The sequence below is a fragment of the Aspergillus ibericus genome (genome assembly GCF_003184845.1).
Source record: "Aspergillus ibericus CBS 121593 unplaced genomic scaffold BO80scaffold_19, whole genome shotgun sequence".
NCBI classification, from domain to species: Eukaryota; Fungi; Ascomycota; class Eurotiomycetes; order Eurotiales; family Aspergillaceae; genus Aspergillus; species Aspergillus ibericus.
This window is the reverse complement of record NW_020292117.1, coordinates 612342-628473: the sequence shown is the minus strand read 5'-3', so window position 1 is coordinate 628473 and position 16132 is coordinate 612342. Positions and strand designations below refer to the sequence as shown.

At 51.6% G+C, this 16132-nt stretch overlaps 6 protein-coding genes across 6 annotated transcripts; 2 read left to right on the top strand and 4 right to left on the bottom strand.

The window, feature by feature from the left end:
* Positions 1 to 672: 672 nt before the first annotated feature.
* On the bottom strand, positions 673 to 2004 carry BO80DRAFT_493664 (putative voltage-gated K+ channel beta subunit (KCNAB)). Its single transcript, XM_025723830.1, has 5 exons — positions 1869 to 2004; positions 1788 to 1810; positions 1580 to 1734; positions 972 to 1526; positions 673 to 926 (listed from the first exon to the last, which is right to left on the bottom strand). The coding sequence occupies exons 1-5, from the start codon at positions 1961 to 1963 to the stop codon at positions 702 to 704; spliced, it is 1053 nt and encodes a 350-aa protein (XP_025575530.1). The 5' UTR covers positions 1964 to 2004; the 3' UTR covers positions 673 to 701.
* Positions 2005 to 2836: 832 nt separating this feature from the next.
* BO80DRAFT_382013 (C6 transcription factor) lies at positions 2837 to 5662 on the top strand. Its single transcript, XM_025716869.1, has 4 exons — positions 2837 to 3561; positions 3675 to 4169; positions 4219 to 4696; positions 4751 to 5662. Exons 1-4 carry the CDS (start codon positions 3257 to 3259, stop codon positions 5519 to 5521), a joined length of 2049 nt encoding a protein of 682 aa, XP_025575529.1. The 5' UTR covers positions 2837 to 3256; the 3' UTR covers positions 5522 to 5662.
* Positions 5610 to 7949, bottom strand: BO80DRAFT_72588 (putative MFS transporter). Its single transcript, XM_025724753.1, has 7 exons — positions 7418 to 7949; positions 7260 to 7355; positions 6923 to 7207; positions 6738 to 6863; positions 6589 to 6684; positions 6004 to 6529; positions 5610 to 5937 (listed from the first exon to the last, which is right to left on the bottom strand). The coding sequence occupies exons 1-7, from the start codon at positions 7652 to 7654 to the stop codon at positions 5699 to 5701; spliced, it is 1605 nt and encodes a 534-aa protein (XP_025575528.1). The 5' UTR covers positions 7655 to 7949; the 3' UTR covers positions 5610 to 5698.
* An 860-nt stretch (positions 7950 to 8809) lies between these two features.
* Positions 8810 to 10256, top strand: BO80DRAFT_464853 (TauD/TfdA dioxygenase family protein; the record flags this gene model as incomplete). Its single annotated transcript, XM_025722684.1, has 5 exons — positions 8810 to 9032; positions 9083 to 9177; positions 9239 to 9680; positions 9744 to 9847; positions 9907 to 10256. 5 exons carry the CDS (start codon positions 8810 to 8812, stop codon positions 10108 to 10110), a joined length of 1068 nt encoding a protein of 355 aa, XP_025575527.1. The 3' UTR covers positions 10111 to 10256.
* A 133-nt stretch (positions 10257 to 10389) lies between these two features.
* On the bottom strand, positions 10390 to 12541 carry BO80DRAFT_382007 (putative pyridine nucleotide-disulfide oxidoreductase AMID-like). The gene is made up of 5 exons (XM_025716868.1): positions 11943 to 12541; positions 11533 to 11874; positions 11125 to 11482; positions 10755 to 11062; positions 10390 to 10680 (listed from the first exon to the last, which is right to left on the bottom strand). The coding sequence occupies exons 1-5, from the start codon at positions 12148 to 12150 to the stop codon at positions 10637 to 10639; spliced, it is 1260 nt and encodes a 419-aa protein (XP_025575526.1). The 5' UTR covers positions 12151 to 12541; the 3' UTR covers positions 10390 to 10636.
* Positions 12542 to 14051: 1510 nt separating this feature from the next.
* On the bottom strand, positions 14052 to 16106 carry mpkA (mitogen-activated serine/threonine-protein kinase SLT2). The gene is made up of 5 exons (XM_025724752.1): positions 15718 to 16106; positions 15508 to 15640; positions 15371 to 15437; positions 14993 to 15307; positions 14052 to 14938 (listed from the first exon to the last, which is right to left on the bottom strand). Exons 1-5 carry the CDS (start codon positions 15828 to 15830, stop codon positions 14301 to 14303), a joined length of 1266 nt encoding a protein of 421 aa, XP_025575525.1. The 5' UTR covers positions 15831 to 16106; the 3' UTR covers positions 14052 to 14300.
* Positions 16107 to 16132: the final 26 nt, after the last annotated feature.

The following is a 16132-nucleotide window of genomic DNA, read 5'->3' as shown; positions in this document are numbered from 1 at the left end:
CCCCCTTCCCTCCCCCCACTCATCCTCATCCTCCCCCCTCGGCCTAACCCCACACTCCAAACAAAACCTCTTCCCCCTCTCCGCCATCCTGGCCGACCGTCCCCGTCCGCGCTTCAACATCCGATCCGCAAAGCACCGTCCCGGCCGCAAACGCAAACAATATCGACAGGCGTAGAGATCGTGCGTGATTGCGTAGTCGGATGTTTCGGCGGTGAGGAGCTCGAGGTGCGTGGGTGCGGGCAGGAGGAAGCGGAAGTAGGTGTTTGTTTGGCGGAAGTAGTAGAGGGTAGGGAGGAGGGGGAGGTAGGTGCTTATTTGGAGGTGGAGTTCGGGGGGGAGGAGGAGGAGGGGGGGTGTTGGTTTTGGGGATGGGGATGAGGATGGGGGTTGTGGTTGGGGGGTGGGTATTGCTTGTTGTTGTGGTTGGGGGGTGGGTTGGGATGCGGGTAGGGGTGGGGATGTTGGTTGGGAGATTCGTGTAATCGGCAATTGGTGTTGGGTGGTTGGATGTTGATGTGTAGTAGAGGTCATGGTGGTTTGAAGATGAGGATGGAGAAGGAGATGTTGGAGGGGGAGGGCGGAGAGGGATGCGGGGGTGATGTAATGGAGGTAGACACGTGCCTGGGCCTGTTGAATTCTAGGTTGTAGGATGGCAGCTCATGCATCATTATTCATCTTTATTATTCATCTTAACTATTGCTCTAATCCTGTCTAGCAGGATCCTGAGCAGGCTTGTTCTGCAAATACTCGTCAATCTCCGCCATAACCTCCGGTGTCAGGCGCGGCAACAGCTTCAGACTCTCCACGTTGTCGACAACCTGTTCTGGCCTCGAGGCTCCGGTGATAACAGACGAGACGTTCTCGTTCTTCAAGCACCATGCCAGTGCCAGCTGCGACAGCTTGACTTCCATCTTGTCCGCCAATGCCTGAATCGGTTAGCCAACGCCTTTACATACGCTCTGACAGCTTACCTTCAGCCCCACGATCTTCTTAATATTTCCCGCCCATTGCTCGTTCTCCCAGTCCCGGCGTACGCTGCTTGCATACTTGTCGTTGCTCTCAGCGAACCGAGAACCCGGTGGAGGCTGCGTCGTCGCATCATTATACTTGCCACTGAGAAGACCCATCTTCAAGGGCGAGAACGTGGTCAAGCCGATTCCGCACCGGGAGTACAACCGCTGGTACTGCCCTTCCACCTTCTGCCGATCCAACATGTTATACAGGGGCTGTTCAACAATGGGCGCGATCAGTCCCAGAGCTCGGGCAATGCCACACGCCTCGCTGATCTCGTCCGCGGACCACTCCGAAGTACCCCAGTAAAAGGCCCAGCCTTTCTCGATGACATAGTTGAAGGCCCGCACGGTCTCTTCCATGGGTGTGAGGCGATCGGGGCGGTGGGCGTAGATGATGTCGACGTATTCGAGTTGTAGACGCTCGAGAGATGCTCGTGTGCCTTCGACGATGTGCTTACGGGACAGGCCGTGGTTGTTAATCAAGATTTCGCCATTTGCGAGACCCCAGTTGAGCTATACTTCGTCAAATCTGTACCTCTCTTGGTAATGTAAGCGATGTGGCTTACCTTGGTGGTGATGACGAGATCGCTGCGCTTCCAGCCAAACTTCTTGATGGCCTGACCCATGACAATCTCTGATTGTCCACCCGCATAGCTTTCAGCCGTGTCGAAGAAGTTGATTCCCAAGTCGTAGGCTTGCTTCATGCAGTTAAATGTGATTTCTGTGGGAGCAATTAGAGTCGGTACACTCGCGGGCTAGGTTTGGAGATTGTACCGTTCTCGACATGACCGCCGAATCTAAGGAAAACAATGTCAGTCATGGCTAAACCTTGCTAAGTGAGGCCGCAACACTCACGTCAACCATCCACCCAGACCAAGTGCAGAGACGTGCAGGCCTGAGTTGCCCACCCGCCGATAGAGCATGTCCTTGTTCTTGTTAGGCCACGCCATGATTATGAAAACAGTACTTTTCAGAGTTGAGGGATAGAAAAGGAGTCAATAAAGCGAGGCAAAGTAAACAATTGCATCCCACGAGGGGCCACGAATCAATTTATCTGCCAGGTTGCGACAGTCATTGCGTCGCGCCCGCGGAGGTGAAATCGCATCTCCACGGCGATTGGCCAGCAGCGCTGTTCTCGACGAGAACCCCGGGTCCTCGTGCTTGGTCAAGGCCAATCATACGGGCAGCAGCACACGGAGGGGCTAATGCGGAGGCCAGCAGAGGCGTCGGAGGAATACTCGGAGGGTCTTTTAGTCTGGAGGCCGTTAGCATCGGCACTAGTGGCCTGGCCAGGCTGCTCAGGGTCTATCTTCATCTTTTACCGTGTAGATTCCACAACTGAGGGTAGCATTGTAGAAATCAGGAGGTGATCTCGGTGGCCTTCTCGGAGCGTAGATTAGCAAGAGAGAAAGAAGCGTCTACAGAAGAATACCAGGTCAGGTGACAGCACGCAGTTGCCAAATAAAATCTACACAACAGCGACCGGCTTTCCTCTCCATCTTTGCTGGAAATTCTCGGATGATCATCAGGTTACGTTATTCTCACCTCTTCATACTCTCCTGTCATTTTCGAATCCTGCAATAAGCTACAGTTATTAGCAATTGCTCTGCAATCGCCAGATTGGATGCCAGAGCTTCTGGCGAGGTACAAGGTCAACGTCGCAAATTCACTACAAACGTCTCTTTCCGTAACCACCACCTGTTTTGGCCTTTACTTCTGTGTCCATTTGACTTTACAGTTTCATCAAGTTTCTGCTGCTTGAAAAGGCCACGATGCTCCAAGTCGCTAACTGCATGCTGGATGCCAGGCACACCGGGTGGGTCTGGACAATGGCGTGCCGCGTGGAGATGAAGGCGCAATCACCGCTATCGCCCGTACCGCATCGTCGCAACAGCTTTCGCGACGAAAAGATCGTAAGACAGCACTCTACTCCGTAATGGACATCACCTCGGAGTCACCCTGAGTCTGCTCCATTGAATACTCGGATACGCCACGCCTGCACCAGTGCCTCGCTTCGAGCTGCACCACTCAAACAACGCATGGCTTGCCCCGCAATGACCTCGGGATGAGCGTCTCCCCTTGAAGTCCCGAATAGTCTGGAAATGCAGCGTCACGCTACTGGTTGAATTTCGGCTCAACTGACACTGTCGCCGTCGAACTTTCCCTCATCCTGTTCCTGCTTCATCTTGTCATGCTTTCAGCCAGAATCGCTTGCGCTACACCGGTGACTCGACAACGCGAAAATGTCCTCCAGAACAAGCATAACCAAGAGAGCATGCGACGGGTGTAAGATTCGAAAGATCCGCTGTGGTGGCGGCCAACCGTGCCGGTCGTGCTTCAATGCACGCATCAAATGCACCTACATTCGAGTTCAACAGCCTCGTGGTCCCCAGAAGCTGCGGGCGACAACCAAGTACCTCATAGACCAAGCGCAGCGGGGAGTTGAAATACATACTTCTTTACCCTCGGCTCCGCTGAGCGGGGAGGTCCTGGAAAATGACCACACGCCGACACCAGTGCCTCAGAAATGCGGCGAGAAATCAGAAAGGTGCGTTAATATCTACTATTCTCCTCGCTGGTCACAAAAATGCAGCATTTCCGCTACATCCCCGACGGTGGCATTATTTGGTGGTTTGCGACCATCTAACTCTTGGAGCGCAGATCTCGGATACCCACAAACGTCCTTGCTTCTCCGCTGTATATCTACCACGTGCGAATGTATCCCGTCTGGCCCATCGTCGACGTCGAAAGTGTCATGTCAATCTTGCAACAGGATACCGAAGTGAAGGACCACGAAACCTACGCACTGGCAACTGCCGTGGCAGCGGCAACGATCGCTCAGTTAAGGCTAGGGCAGAATTCCCTTCCCGACAAGTCGATAACTGCCGAAACCTTTGCAACGGAGTGCATGAGGGCCCGCAGGTCCTGCGATTATCGATCAAGACTCAATTTGAACAATGTGCGGACGGCCTTTTTCCTGCATGTTTATTACGAAAATCAGCAGTCAGGCGCAAGCGAATCACTCTTGTACCTCAGGGAGGCCATCACACTGGCTCAGATGATGTATCTACATCGAGAAGCCTCATACAGTGGACTTTCTCCGGAGGAGCAACAAATGCGCCGTCGGGTGCTATGGCTATTGTTCGTGACAGAACGGTAGGTACACTGGTCTTTCTGCGCCAATGTTACTAATGTTTTTATCTAGTGGTGTCTGCATCCTCCACAAACTTCCGGTTGTCTTGAGGACCGATATCTCAACTCCAGATCTTGATGCGAATGATGAGCCCCAGGTTCTCCCCGCGTTCCTGAAACTTCTCAATCTCTTTCGTCTGTTCGAACAATCAAAAATGTTCGATATCATCGAGGATGACCATGGTGGAATGGACACAATCTCCAATGAAGTCCATAACCTGGACAAACGGTTTCTGGGGCTATTGCAGGATAATCTGCAAGACGGATCAGCCCTGCTGGACCACATCTCGGACGTACAGAAAGCAGACCTGTGCGTCACTAGACACTGGATGCGCATGATTCTGTGGAAAGTCTCGTCCAAGAAAAGGCCTCAGGGCTCGTCTTCTTACTGGCCGACATCTCCGTCCTTTCCGATATTAGTCGCAAAAGAGCTACTGAACATAGTCTCTCAGCTACCGAGAGCGGCTATTGAAGCCCACGGGCTCGGTATGGTATGTTGATTTTGAGCCACACTAAGAAGGGCGTGCATTAACTATAGACTGCAGGAGCTGAAACTCTACGAGATTGCCAGCTCACTCGCCGATGCCGTAATAGATCTTGCAATGTTGCCCCGTGCCCCGGCCTGGGACAATGAAAGCCGCCCCAGCAATATCCTAGCCCGACTGCACTCGATTCTCTCCACCTTCAGAGGTGGGGGCAACAAGGAGCTAGCGGAACTACTGTATAAGAAAATGGCAGACGCCCAAGCTCGAAGTGGCCCTGCGCTATCGCCGCCAATAAGAGACCCGCATATCCCAGTCAAGAGTAAAATGCTACCTGGAACGATCGATTCTGTTCCAGGTGGAGAAGGGCTAGCCCATAAAGGGTCCACTGCTGCAGTGGAAGCTGCAAGTCCCATGCCTGACGACATCGATACGATCGGCAATTGGTCGTCCCAGCATTCTGGCATGCAGCCTATGGGTCAGCAACCCCAAGATCGTATCAGTCTGGAGCAGGCGAGCGGGTACAACGATCTCCAGTCACTCGAAGATATGCTTTCCCCCACATTTCCAGGGACAACACTTCCGCAGCCTGACTATTCTCAATTTGCACATAACCCTTGTCTCAGCACCCTGCCATACCCCGCCTTCGATGATATGAGAAGCACGCCTTTGAGTTTCTCCTCCCCGTCGCCTTCTCTACCCTCTGGATCAGTCGAGATGTTGATCAGTGATTTCATCGCCCAGATCCCTGAGGGTCAGTTTCCGCCCGATCACTACTTCTCGGGCAATGACTTCCTTGATCCAGCCTTGTCCGGGGAAGGCTTCCTGGCCTGACGTTCTGAATGCCCTAACGAAAACCCGCACCTAATTTATGAACACACTCCTACTTCATATATACCCTATGATCAGCATATCTTGAAATAAATGCATTATATTATGTAGCTATGAAACCCAATACCAGACTCAAATTACCATACCTGTCAGCTTAAATACCATATACGCTCTCCTCGTTCAGTACTTGAAGCGGAAGTCTAGCCGCTTATTGCCCTCCTTTTCACGAGCCTCCTTGTCGGCCTGATACAAAACTCGCTCTTGAGAAGACAGAGCCTGCCACTTCTTCTCCTTCTGCCTGTTCAAATACCGCAAGACCTCGCGCTGAAGAACAAACACCACCAACGAGAGCACACACAGGGCAATAAGCACCTTATTCCCAGTGTAGTAGTACGGTGAGTCACTCGACCGATAGATTTCTAAGACACAAGTCAGCCAATCAAGCTCACAGAATCACCCATCAAATAGTAAACACAAGTACTCACGCGACGAAATAATCGATCCAACCTGCACAATAACATTATACGTGGCAGCCGTAATCGCTCTCTTCTTGACATCGAACGTATTCTCCGAGATCCACGCGGACACAATCGGATGAAAATACGGATATCCCGAGATCATGGTGGAAATGGCAAACCGGGGCCAATTGTATCCGTGGTCCGGTAATCTGAGCAACGCGATGAGGAGCGGGAGGGACCAGAACTCTCCGAAAAAGCAGTGGAAGGTGCGTTCGCCGAAGATGTCGCTGCTTTTGCAGACCGCTAACATGAGGATGATTTGCAGGGCGGCAGAAGGGATAGAGAGCATGTTGGCGTCGAACTTGTCGAAGCCGAGGCGGGTCAGGGTGAGGGAGAGGTAGGATTGGACGGGGCCTTGGGGAATGTAGGCGACCAGTCCGATGAAGTAGAGACCCCACATTGAGGGGTCTTTCCAGGCTTCGAAGATGTCGTGTAGGGTGGCGCGCTGGTTGATATGTGTGAGGCCTTTGGAGGGGTCGTCGCGAAGGAGGCGCTGGTGCGGTGGTTAGGTAGGTGCTTTGTTGGTTGTGGGGATTGAGGTTGGGGGCTTACGTTGATCATGATCACTTCTTCGCGCTCAGTGTACCAGGGGCGAGGGACTAGGACGCTCTTGGTGTTGGTTGGGGATGTGGGAAGGTAGAACAGACTCTGTGTGGTTGTTAGAGAGGGTTTGTTTGGGTGAATTGGAGACGAGTGCGTACGACTAGTCCAATGAGGAACGTAAGCAGTCCATCAATGAGGAAAAGCCAGAACCAGCCTGACTTCCCTTCGACGCCACGCATCTGGAGGATTCCGGCGGCCAGAAGAGACGAGACGATACGTGCAACCTAATGAAGTTGTGGTCAGTTTCATTGATTTGAGGGTTCAGTGCGAAGGAGAAACTCACGTTCAGCGTGGACCAGAAGAATGCCAACCGGACCGCGAGTTCTTTGGTCTTGTAAAAGTACGTTGCAAAGAGGATTGTACCGGGAATGAAGCCACCCTCAAAGGCGCCGATTAGAGCTCTGGTCACATAGAATCCAGCTCGGTTGGTCATCCAGGCTTGCGTCCAGGATACCAAACTCCATGCGAGCATCATAGCGGGAAGGACGCGTTTGAAACCATATCGTTTAATAAGAAGTTGGACTGGGAACTCGGCGGCCAGGAAGCAGACAAGCTGAATGGTACTGCCCTACGTATTTATAAGGTTAGCGATGCGCTTCACACCAAGGTAGGACACTTACATTGTTGTAATCATCGGTCGTCATGCCCAGATCCGCGAGCAGATGGTCTGTGAGTGCGTTCGACAAATTTCCACGGTCGAGTTGGAGTCCGAAGAACTACTTTGATTAGCCCTTGTTTGGGTACATTCATTTCGAGCGATCAAGGGTATCGGCCATACCATGAAACAGATCCAAGTCAGCAGCATCAGATCGGTCTTGAGAACAAGTTTTCTTTCTTCTTTAGGCGTCCAGGTAGCAGTCGGGTCGAATCGATGGTATCCTTCGAATGATTCATGAGGAGGGGTGACTCCAGCGAGGTTTTCCTGCCCAACCTCGATTGAAGCCTTAGAAGACTGAGAATCTTCGACATCATGAACTTTGGCGGAGCCCTTGAAGGCCTGCTCGATATCGGCCATGGCTGCTTCCACAAGTCTTCAAGTGATGAGGATGCGGGAAAGGCAGAGGTACGATGAAATCTCAAGCGTGGGAGCAACCTCCATGGCTATATACTTATATGCCTTAGAGGCATGACGGTTGAAAATTATGGTGTAGTGCCAATATTCGCAATGGCGGATGGCGATGGTTGCTCTCTCAGCCAACCATATCCGTGGCGTTGTATGTTACTGCTGGGCACGAATACCTTCAATCCAGAAGGAGACTAACCGGATTGCACAAGACGGATCACGGAGCACATCATCGCCTAGGGCCCTGGGTGTGCGCGACCTAGCCGTATTCCAACAGCACCCTAGAAAATTCTGGCCAATGGCCCTTAGGTGCTCCCGGAGAAGCACCTTGAAAAGATGGGTCTGATCGAATCAACGATAGTCATCAGGTTTACGTAGGGCGGGTAAAATTCACTCTTGTTGAAGATCGCAGATGCGCTTCCCCAGATATCCTCTTTTTTCTGCAGCTCGGCAATATGATGTAACCTATTCCTCATAGGGTCAACTGATGGGCTTCCCCAGGTTTGTCCTGTCGCTATTGCTATTATGTGGCCAGTGCCTATTCACATCCACGCTGGGTAGAGACTTGCGCGGCTTGCCCACGGACACAGTTCATTCGCTGGGAGGAGCATCTTAGCGGCCGGCACTAGAGCGACAGGCTGGCAGGATGCAAGCATCCCTCCGAAAATTTCGCCGACGCCCCGCCGATAGCAGCCCCGTCGGCTTGTGACTGGTGGTCGAGGAGGCGGAACCTTCAACGTGCTGGATGCGGGGGACGCCCTTGTCACCGGTCGACTAGAAAACCGAGTCAGGTCGTGGCGGACCAGCATGGAACATGCGACAATGACAACCAGTAGATAGCATCAGTTTCACTGTAACACCCGATACATGTGGTACGATTGACTTCCGCTGTTTCCATGTTTTATCTGTCCCGACACGTTTCCCTTGCCGAGGTGGGGATGATATGTCGATGTCGTGATTGTCTCCAGAGCAAAGAAGTACTCTCTATACATCGTCGGCTATATAAACGGTTGTGATTCCACCGGGTGGCGCTGGCCGATATTTCACATACTTAGCTGTTCTGGGTTGCAATCAATACCATAATAATCAGACAGATTAGTATTCACCATGCCTTCAGTCGTTGAAAATGCCTCGACTTCGACAATTCGGGGAGGACATGAAGAGTCGCGCCCACGACTCTCAGAACCCCTGCAGTATTCAGGATCATTAGACTCGTATTCCCACCAAGACTTGACGCCGGTCATTGGTAGAGAGTACCAGGGTCTCCAGGTGGCAGAAATCCTCAAGTCGGAGAACTGCGACCAGATTATGAAGGATCTCGCGGTGACCAGTGAGCCTTCTGTGCCCCAAAGCTTATCCTGCGATCCTAACAATTCCCAGTTTCCAAGAGAGGCGTCGTCTTTCTGCGCGATCAAAATGTCACACCACAACAGATGCGCGAATTCGGTGAAAAGCTGACTCTCCTAGCCGGTTGCGTAAGTCTCCAACTCTTTCCCATCCATCTTTCCAAAAGAGGACTCACTGACATTTCCGCAGCCCGAGTCCTCCGGCCTCCACGTCCACCCCCTTACCGAAGAAGGCAGTGAACTGGGCGACCAAATCAGCGTCATCAGCAGCGAAAAACAAAAGAAAGGAGGCGGTCTTACCCACCAACTCAGTGACACGAGCCGATTTGCCTCAGTAGGATGGCACACCGACATCAGTTTCGAGCGCGTGCCTTCCGACTACGCCATGCTCAAGATTCATACTCTTCCCGAGACAGGCGGCGACACTCTCTGGGCCTCAGGATATGAGATCTATGATCGCCTGTCACCTGAAATGGCAGCTTTCCTGGAAGGACTGACGGCCACTCATGACGCCAACTTCTTCCATGATGAGGCGCGCCGGTTGGGAAATCCGCTGCGGAAGGGAATCCGAGGGTCGCCCCTCAACTCGGGCGAGGACCTCAAGGCTGTGCATCCCGTGATCCGGACTAACCGTATGTGATCCCCCGCTTTTCTCCCTGGGGTTGTGGGTTGCAGTACTGATTTTTCAATTATAGCTGTCACGGGCTGGAAGTCGGTCTATGTGAACAAGGGATTCACCAAGCGTATCAACGGTGTGACGAAAGATGAGTCGGATATGCTGCTACACTATCTCTTCAATGTAAGTTTGAAGCCACAGGTTTATACTTCAAGGGTAGGATGCTGACCCCCTATCAATAGCTGGTCACCCAGAACCACGACGCGCAGGTTCGCTTCAAGTGGAACAAGAATGATATGGCTGTGTGGGATAACAGATCTACCTGGCATTGCGCCACCTACGACTATGTAGAAGCCCGGGCTGGTGACCGGGTCTGCAGTCTGGGCGAGGCTCCTTACTTGGATCTCCAGTCCAAGTCGAGGAAGCAGGCGTTGTCGGAGGCTTAGACTGAGGCGATCGTGTGCGGATAATTAGTTCATGTGGCAGGTACCACGGGAAATGCAGTAATGAATTACAAGCTCGTGTTTGGCAGACTCATTTATGGGTCTTGACTTGTATGATGGATATCACAATAGCGTCTTTTGGTAGCTCTAAACACGTCTTATAACTAGTTTGCTTGCTCTGTAACCCGTCCTAATTGCGCGGTTCATTTAGAAGTAGGCCGTACTGAGAGAAAGGGGAGAATTAAGGCAAAAGTTCAATGGTAGATTATAGATGAGATACGTCAAATATGTCTAGACAAAGGCAACTATCAGAAGACCAAAACGCCAGTGAACCCGTGGTCAGACCATAACCAACTGATTAGTGCCCATTCACTACAGGGGCGCGGTACTAAACCCAACAAAAGCTGCAGACTCGAGTCCCCGAGTGAATGGCTAAGAAAAGGAAGACCAAATGATCTCCCTAAATGTCAAATTGACGACAAATACCTGATCTGTCAAGTCGAACTGAAAGGTCGTATATGTTGCTGAATCATGCCTTGAAAGGCTCAGACATGCGCATATAATTCCAGCAAACTGCACAATGTTAGAGAATCTCATGTCAGACTCATTGCCAAACGTCATCGCCAAACGTCATGCGAGCCACTTACTGCTATAGCCCATATCATCACCAAACATAACGTCGTGGACATCTTCGCCATCCTTCGTCCCTTGATCCGGGGTGTACGTGACTGCCGTCTTGCCCATAGCGAGCGCCATCATTGGAGGCACCTCCTGAAGAGTCACAAACTCAGGCTTGCTGCTTGAGACCTCCGATAGCATAAGCTGATGAACATTGTTGCCTGCATGGTAGCCCATATGCATCGCAGCGCCGCAGCGTTTGATTCCCGACCAGGATACCATATCACCGACGGCAAAGTGATGGTCTGCGTTGGGGACGTTCTTAGGGAATTGCGTGCTATGCAGGGTTAGACTTGACTGCGAATCGCCATACAGGGAGGGGGTGAAAAATTAACATACGATGCCTGGATCTTGACATAACCTTCTTCAGTCAAAGCCTCTTTCGGAAGGTACGACGACGTGGGAACGCATTTAGAAACGGCGTTCATGACGTGGCCCGCATAGATATTTCTGCGATCGGCCAACTCAAGCTTCCAGATCCGTCGTCCTCCCTCCGTCTCGATGGCTGTGATGTCGATCACCCGTTGTCCAAAGATCCCCTTCACACCCGCCTCCCCGAGAAGAGATCCAACGCGGTCTTGGAAATCAACCGGGAGAGGTTCAGCTGAAAGTACACGCTCGCGCGAGTGAATCAGGGTGATTTTTTTATCGGGATGAAGCATCCTCAATTCAGTTGCCATTTCCACGCCAACGGCGCCTATAGGACCATGAGCTACGTCCGAATACCATATTCAATAATCGACTTACCTCCTCCGATAACCACAATGCCATCATGAGCATTGCGGATCTCATCCGTGTGCTTCTTGGCCTCATCCATAAACTCATCTCTGTCTAAAGACTGCGGAACCGTCGGGAAAACACGTCGCAATCCCGAACTAGCGATTAGGAAATCATACTTCTCCTTTCTCGTTTCCTTGGTGTGGGCGTCGAGGATACGGGCTACTTTGCTTTGACAGTCCACAGAGTTCACGCTACCCCGGAGAAAGCGGATATTCGGAGACTTCAAAGCTTGAATGTCTTCGAACCTTGTCCAGGTCTTGGACGCATACTTCTCACACGCCAATGCCCGGGGTGAGCCGATCAGATGATCTAGGGTGGTGTATGTATTAGTGATCTGTTGGGACTACGGAGTTGTGAAGTAGGGAAAAGATACTCACAGAATCCATCTCGCTCGTCCACCACGGTTATCTGGACGGGAATTTGTTTTTGAGGGGCTTGAGGATCGGGCGTGTGATTGAACCGGGCCACTCGGCCGTGAGACAGGTCCAGCAGCGTCAGAGCTGCGCTTAAACCACCATAAGAGCCACCGACCACCAAGACGCGAAACTGTCGCGAGATGGTAGAGACGCTTGTGGCTGATGGCATGTTGACACTTGGCACGAAAGACTGGCCGTAAAATATGAGAAATATTCAAAGAAGAGAGGAGAGGTAACTCAAAAAATAAGGAGACTACGAAAACGAAACCGAGAAAAACAGGCGGAAGCACTGCTTTAAAGGACGGGGACGTAATAATTTCGGCGAAAGAGAGACACGTCCCAAAACCGAAAGACAAGATCGCTACCGGTGGAACCAATGGATCCCTTTCCTCCGAGCAATCGCAGATAACTTCATTGTTCTATCGTGGGACGAACCGCAAAGCTGGCACAAGAACTGACCAATATGATGCGCAATACTCCACTCATTGGGGAAGAGAACGTCTGGAATCGACGGGCCAAGGCTTCCGGTCGGATGCCACGGAGGACTAGCAATAGTGGCTTATTGGCATATTTCCATCAGGATCAGCAACACGGTACTTTGGAAGCTGTGGAATGTTGGACACCGGGTCGTGTGATTCCGGATATTGCCAGAACTGGGTCCCAAGCAGCCAATGATATCCGCTCTCGACTGCGGTCCATCTTATCAGATGGGATAGCAGCGAGGTCGGCGGTGCCCTTCCGGGCGACGCACACCTTCGAATTCCAGAGCCAGGCCGCTTACAAGCCTCTTTGTTCCGCATGGAAGACATTAAACTACATCCAGAAGGCTCCTCAAACCAAAACATCGAAAAATGAAGAACTCAACAACAAGAACAGAAGCAGAACATCTCCACAGCCAGAATTTCTCGGTCGGCCCCGATTTTTATCTGATCCGCCTCGGCAGCTCAACAACCCGTTATTGTTTCCTATTACGGAGTAGTGCTGCTCGCGTACCTCTGCCCCTCAGTCTTTCTTCCAATCAGTCAGTATTATTAAAGTTATCAGATGGAGGGGTACGACGGTCATTTCCCCATCACGACGCGCTTTCTGGAATGAGATCATCTCGCCTAGAGATTTAGGCAGCCGTTCGCTGGGCCTCGCTATAATTAGGCCGCAGGCTTGGAAGGGTGATGCCAGAGGACAGGTTGAGGCTGATTAACTCACTACCCTTCCAAGGACCATTTGACCTGAGAAGTGTATAGCTGAACCGATAGGCATACTTGGTTACACATGAAAATTTTCCACGACAAGTGATAGTACTATACATGGGCTTATATGGACAACTTTGACTCGGCACTACAAGAATTGTCAATTGTTGCTTCGTTAATAATCTACCACGATATCTTCACCCATTTTAGTAGGACTTTCTCATGCATATCATAGTGATCACTTCACGCAAACTAGAACGCAAGGCAAGCAAGGCTTACTCGATCCAGTAAATCATCACACGTAGAGCCAGTCAGGTGACACTGAAATCCATATTGGGAAACAGGCCTCAAGTTGCTGACAATAGTTCTTCCGCTCCGATAGTCACAGGAAAGCTATTCTGTAATCATGTGACTAATGGAGCTGGAACATCTTCATTACGGCATGTCTGTGGATAAATCAGCAGATATTATCAATGGCTCTCGCGATTGGTTTTAGGTGGATGGACTACCTGGTATCATCAACGGCGATTGTAATGTCTTGAGGTGGTTCAACCAGTGCTGTTTCAGCAGTGAGTTATTAGATATCAAAGTGGTTACTATACAATGTGAGAGAATGTCGATGGTGGACGATTGAGCAGTGCGCAGCAACAATATATAGAATCAGACTACTCTATCTATTGATTCAATCCTTCAACCAAGGCAGAACAGGCCGAAACAGCGCTCAATTGCAATGCAGCAGTTCCCGTAGCACCCCAAGGACACCCCGGGATGCAAGTAAAACCAGTCCTATCTTTGATGGAAAATCGATGACACCACTAAAAAGAATGGGAGTACAACTGCCAACCAAAAGCGTACGTTCGCATTCCAAGAATTCATGATCCCGGCAGATTGGGATAGGGGCATAGCACAAGACAGGATAACTGATAGATAGCGATATGGATGATATCGGATGGCGGCGGTAGGTAGTCCAGGAAACGCCCGCGACTTCCAGAACGATGATGATTATATTCAATGTCAAGCACTCGGGACACTTCCCCCACAGTCGTCAGCCAGACATGACATGTACACAGTATGTAAAGAATGGGAATGCGGTGGCAGGCACGCAGCTGATGAGTCACGGACTAGTGATCGTCTATTGCACATCCATACCCCGCTGCAGCGACGATTCCAGATCGTTGGGGTGACCACCGCCTGCGGCGAGCGCTTCCTGAGGCTTGGGCTCCTCATGCTTCCACCCGCTCTGCTGGTTATCGGGAATGGGCACGTTGGTCTGCTGCTGAATCTGCTGCTGCGCCGCGGCGGCCTGCGCCTGCGACTGTTGCCGGACCAGAGCCCGGAAACGCACGACCTCGTCATAGATCATGTGGCGCATCTCCTGCACATCATCGACAACCTCGAAGTGGAAGTCGAAGGTCGTCGGGCAGGTTGGCTCATCCGAGGCATCGTGCCAGATATGCAAGTAGGGGTGCTCCAGAGCCTCCTCGACCGAGATACGCGACGACGGGTCGAAAGCGAGCATCCGATCGAGCAGATCGAGAGCATCAGGGTTGGCGTTGGGGAAGAGACGCTGGAAGGGAATCTTGGGCATGAAAGGCAAGTTGCGCACGTATTCCTGGGCGCGAGGGGAGCCGATGCGGCTAAGAGTGTCCTCATTTGGAGTACCCAGATAGTGGAGGATCTGGTTGAGCTGATCAACATAATCGCGACCTTTGAAGAAAGGACGACCACCCAGGAGCTCGGCCAGAATGCAGCCAACAGACCAGACATCGACTGGGAGCTAATCAGCATACCGCACGGAAATAAGAAGAGGACAGGGATACGTACTGGCTTTGGTGTAACTCTGGAAGCTCAACATGATCTCTGGCGCACGGTACCATCTTGTCGCAACATATTCTGTCATGTATCCCGCATTCTCCTCAGGGTCGATCGAAAAACCACGGGCCAGACCGAAATCGCAGATCTTCAGCTCGCAGTCAGCGTTGACCAGGAGGTTACCGGGCTTCAGATCTCGGTGCAGGACGTTGGCCGAGTGGATGTACTTGAGACCACAGAGAATCTGGTAGATGAAGGATTGGAAATGAGCATCGGTTAGGGGCTGTCCAGAGCGGATGATAGCGGCCAGATCGCATTCCATCAATTCTATAGAGGACCACCATTAGCAGCAGGAAACGAAGAGATGATGAATGCAGAAGACTAGCTCACCTTCGTACAGATACGTTTCGTTAAAGTTATCCGGGCGGGGAATGTCCATGTCGTACAAGCAGGTGATCTGAGCCAGCACTCCGTCAGAGACCATTAACATAAAAGCAGGTATTGGGAACAAAGAAGGAATGACGCACGTTGCGGTGGCCTCTGAAGTGCTGAAGGAGCTTGATTTCTCTCAAGGCGCGCTTGGCCAGGATCTTCTTACTGAAAACATTGGTAACCTTCTTGATGGCGACGCCCTCGCCAGTCTGGCCATTGGTGGCAGCGCTAATATCGTTAGAATCAAAGCATTTACTCTAGCGATTCATCTTGTGATAAGTGACGCTGACGCAGGTCAGACCTACCAGACGATACCGTATGCGCCCTGACCCAGTTCCTTGGTGACAGTGTAGCGTTCATCAACGATGAAGTCCTGGTTGAAGACCTTGAAGATCTTGCGACCCTGCAAGTCGGACATGATGAACTCGAGAAGAAAGGATCGGGGAGGATATTGGGAGGAAGCGAGACGAGGTAAGGCGGGGGAGGTAAAGGGGAAATGTACGGCGTCTGGAAGGCCGATGAGGTAGGGAGAGAGTTGTTCCGATGGATGGCACCAGGTGGGGTAGTCCGTTGGCTGGGCCGGCGGTGGGTTGGGAGCCTTGAGGGGGGAGGAAGCGGCGGATTCGGGTTCAGAAAAATGGCTCCTGCGTTTAGTTGTTGAGTTGTTGGTTCCTCTTTGTCACTTTCTCCAGACAGGGCGGTAGGGTGGAAGGAAGAGAA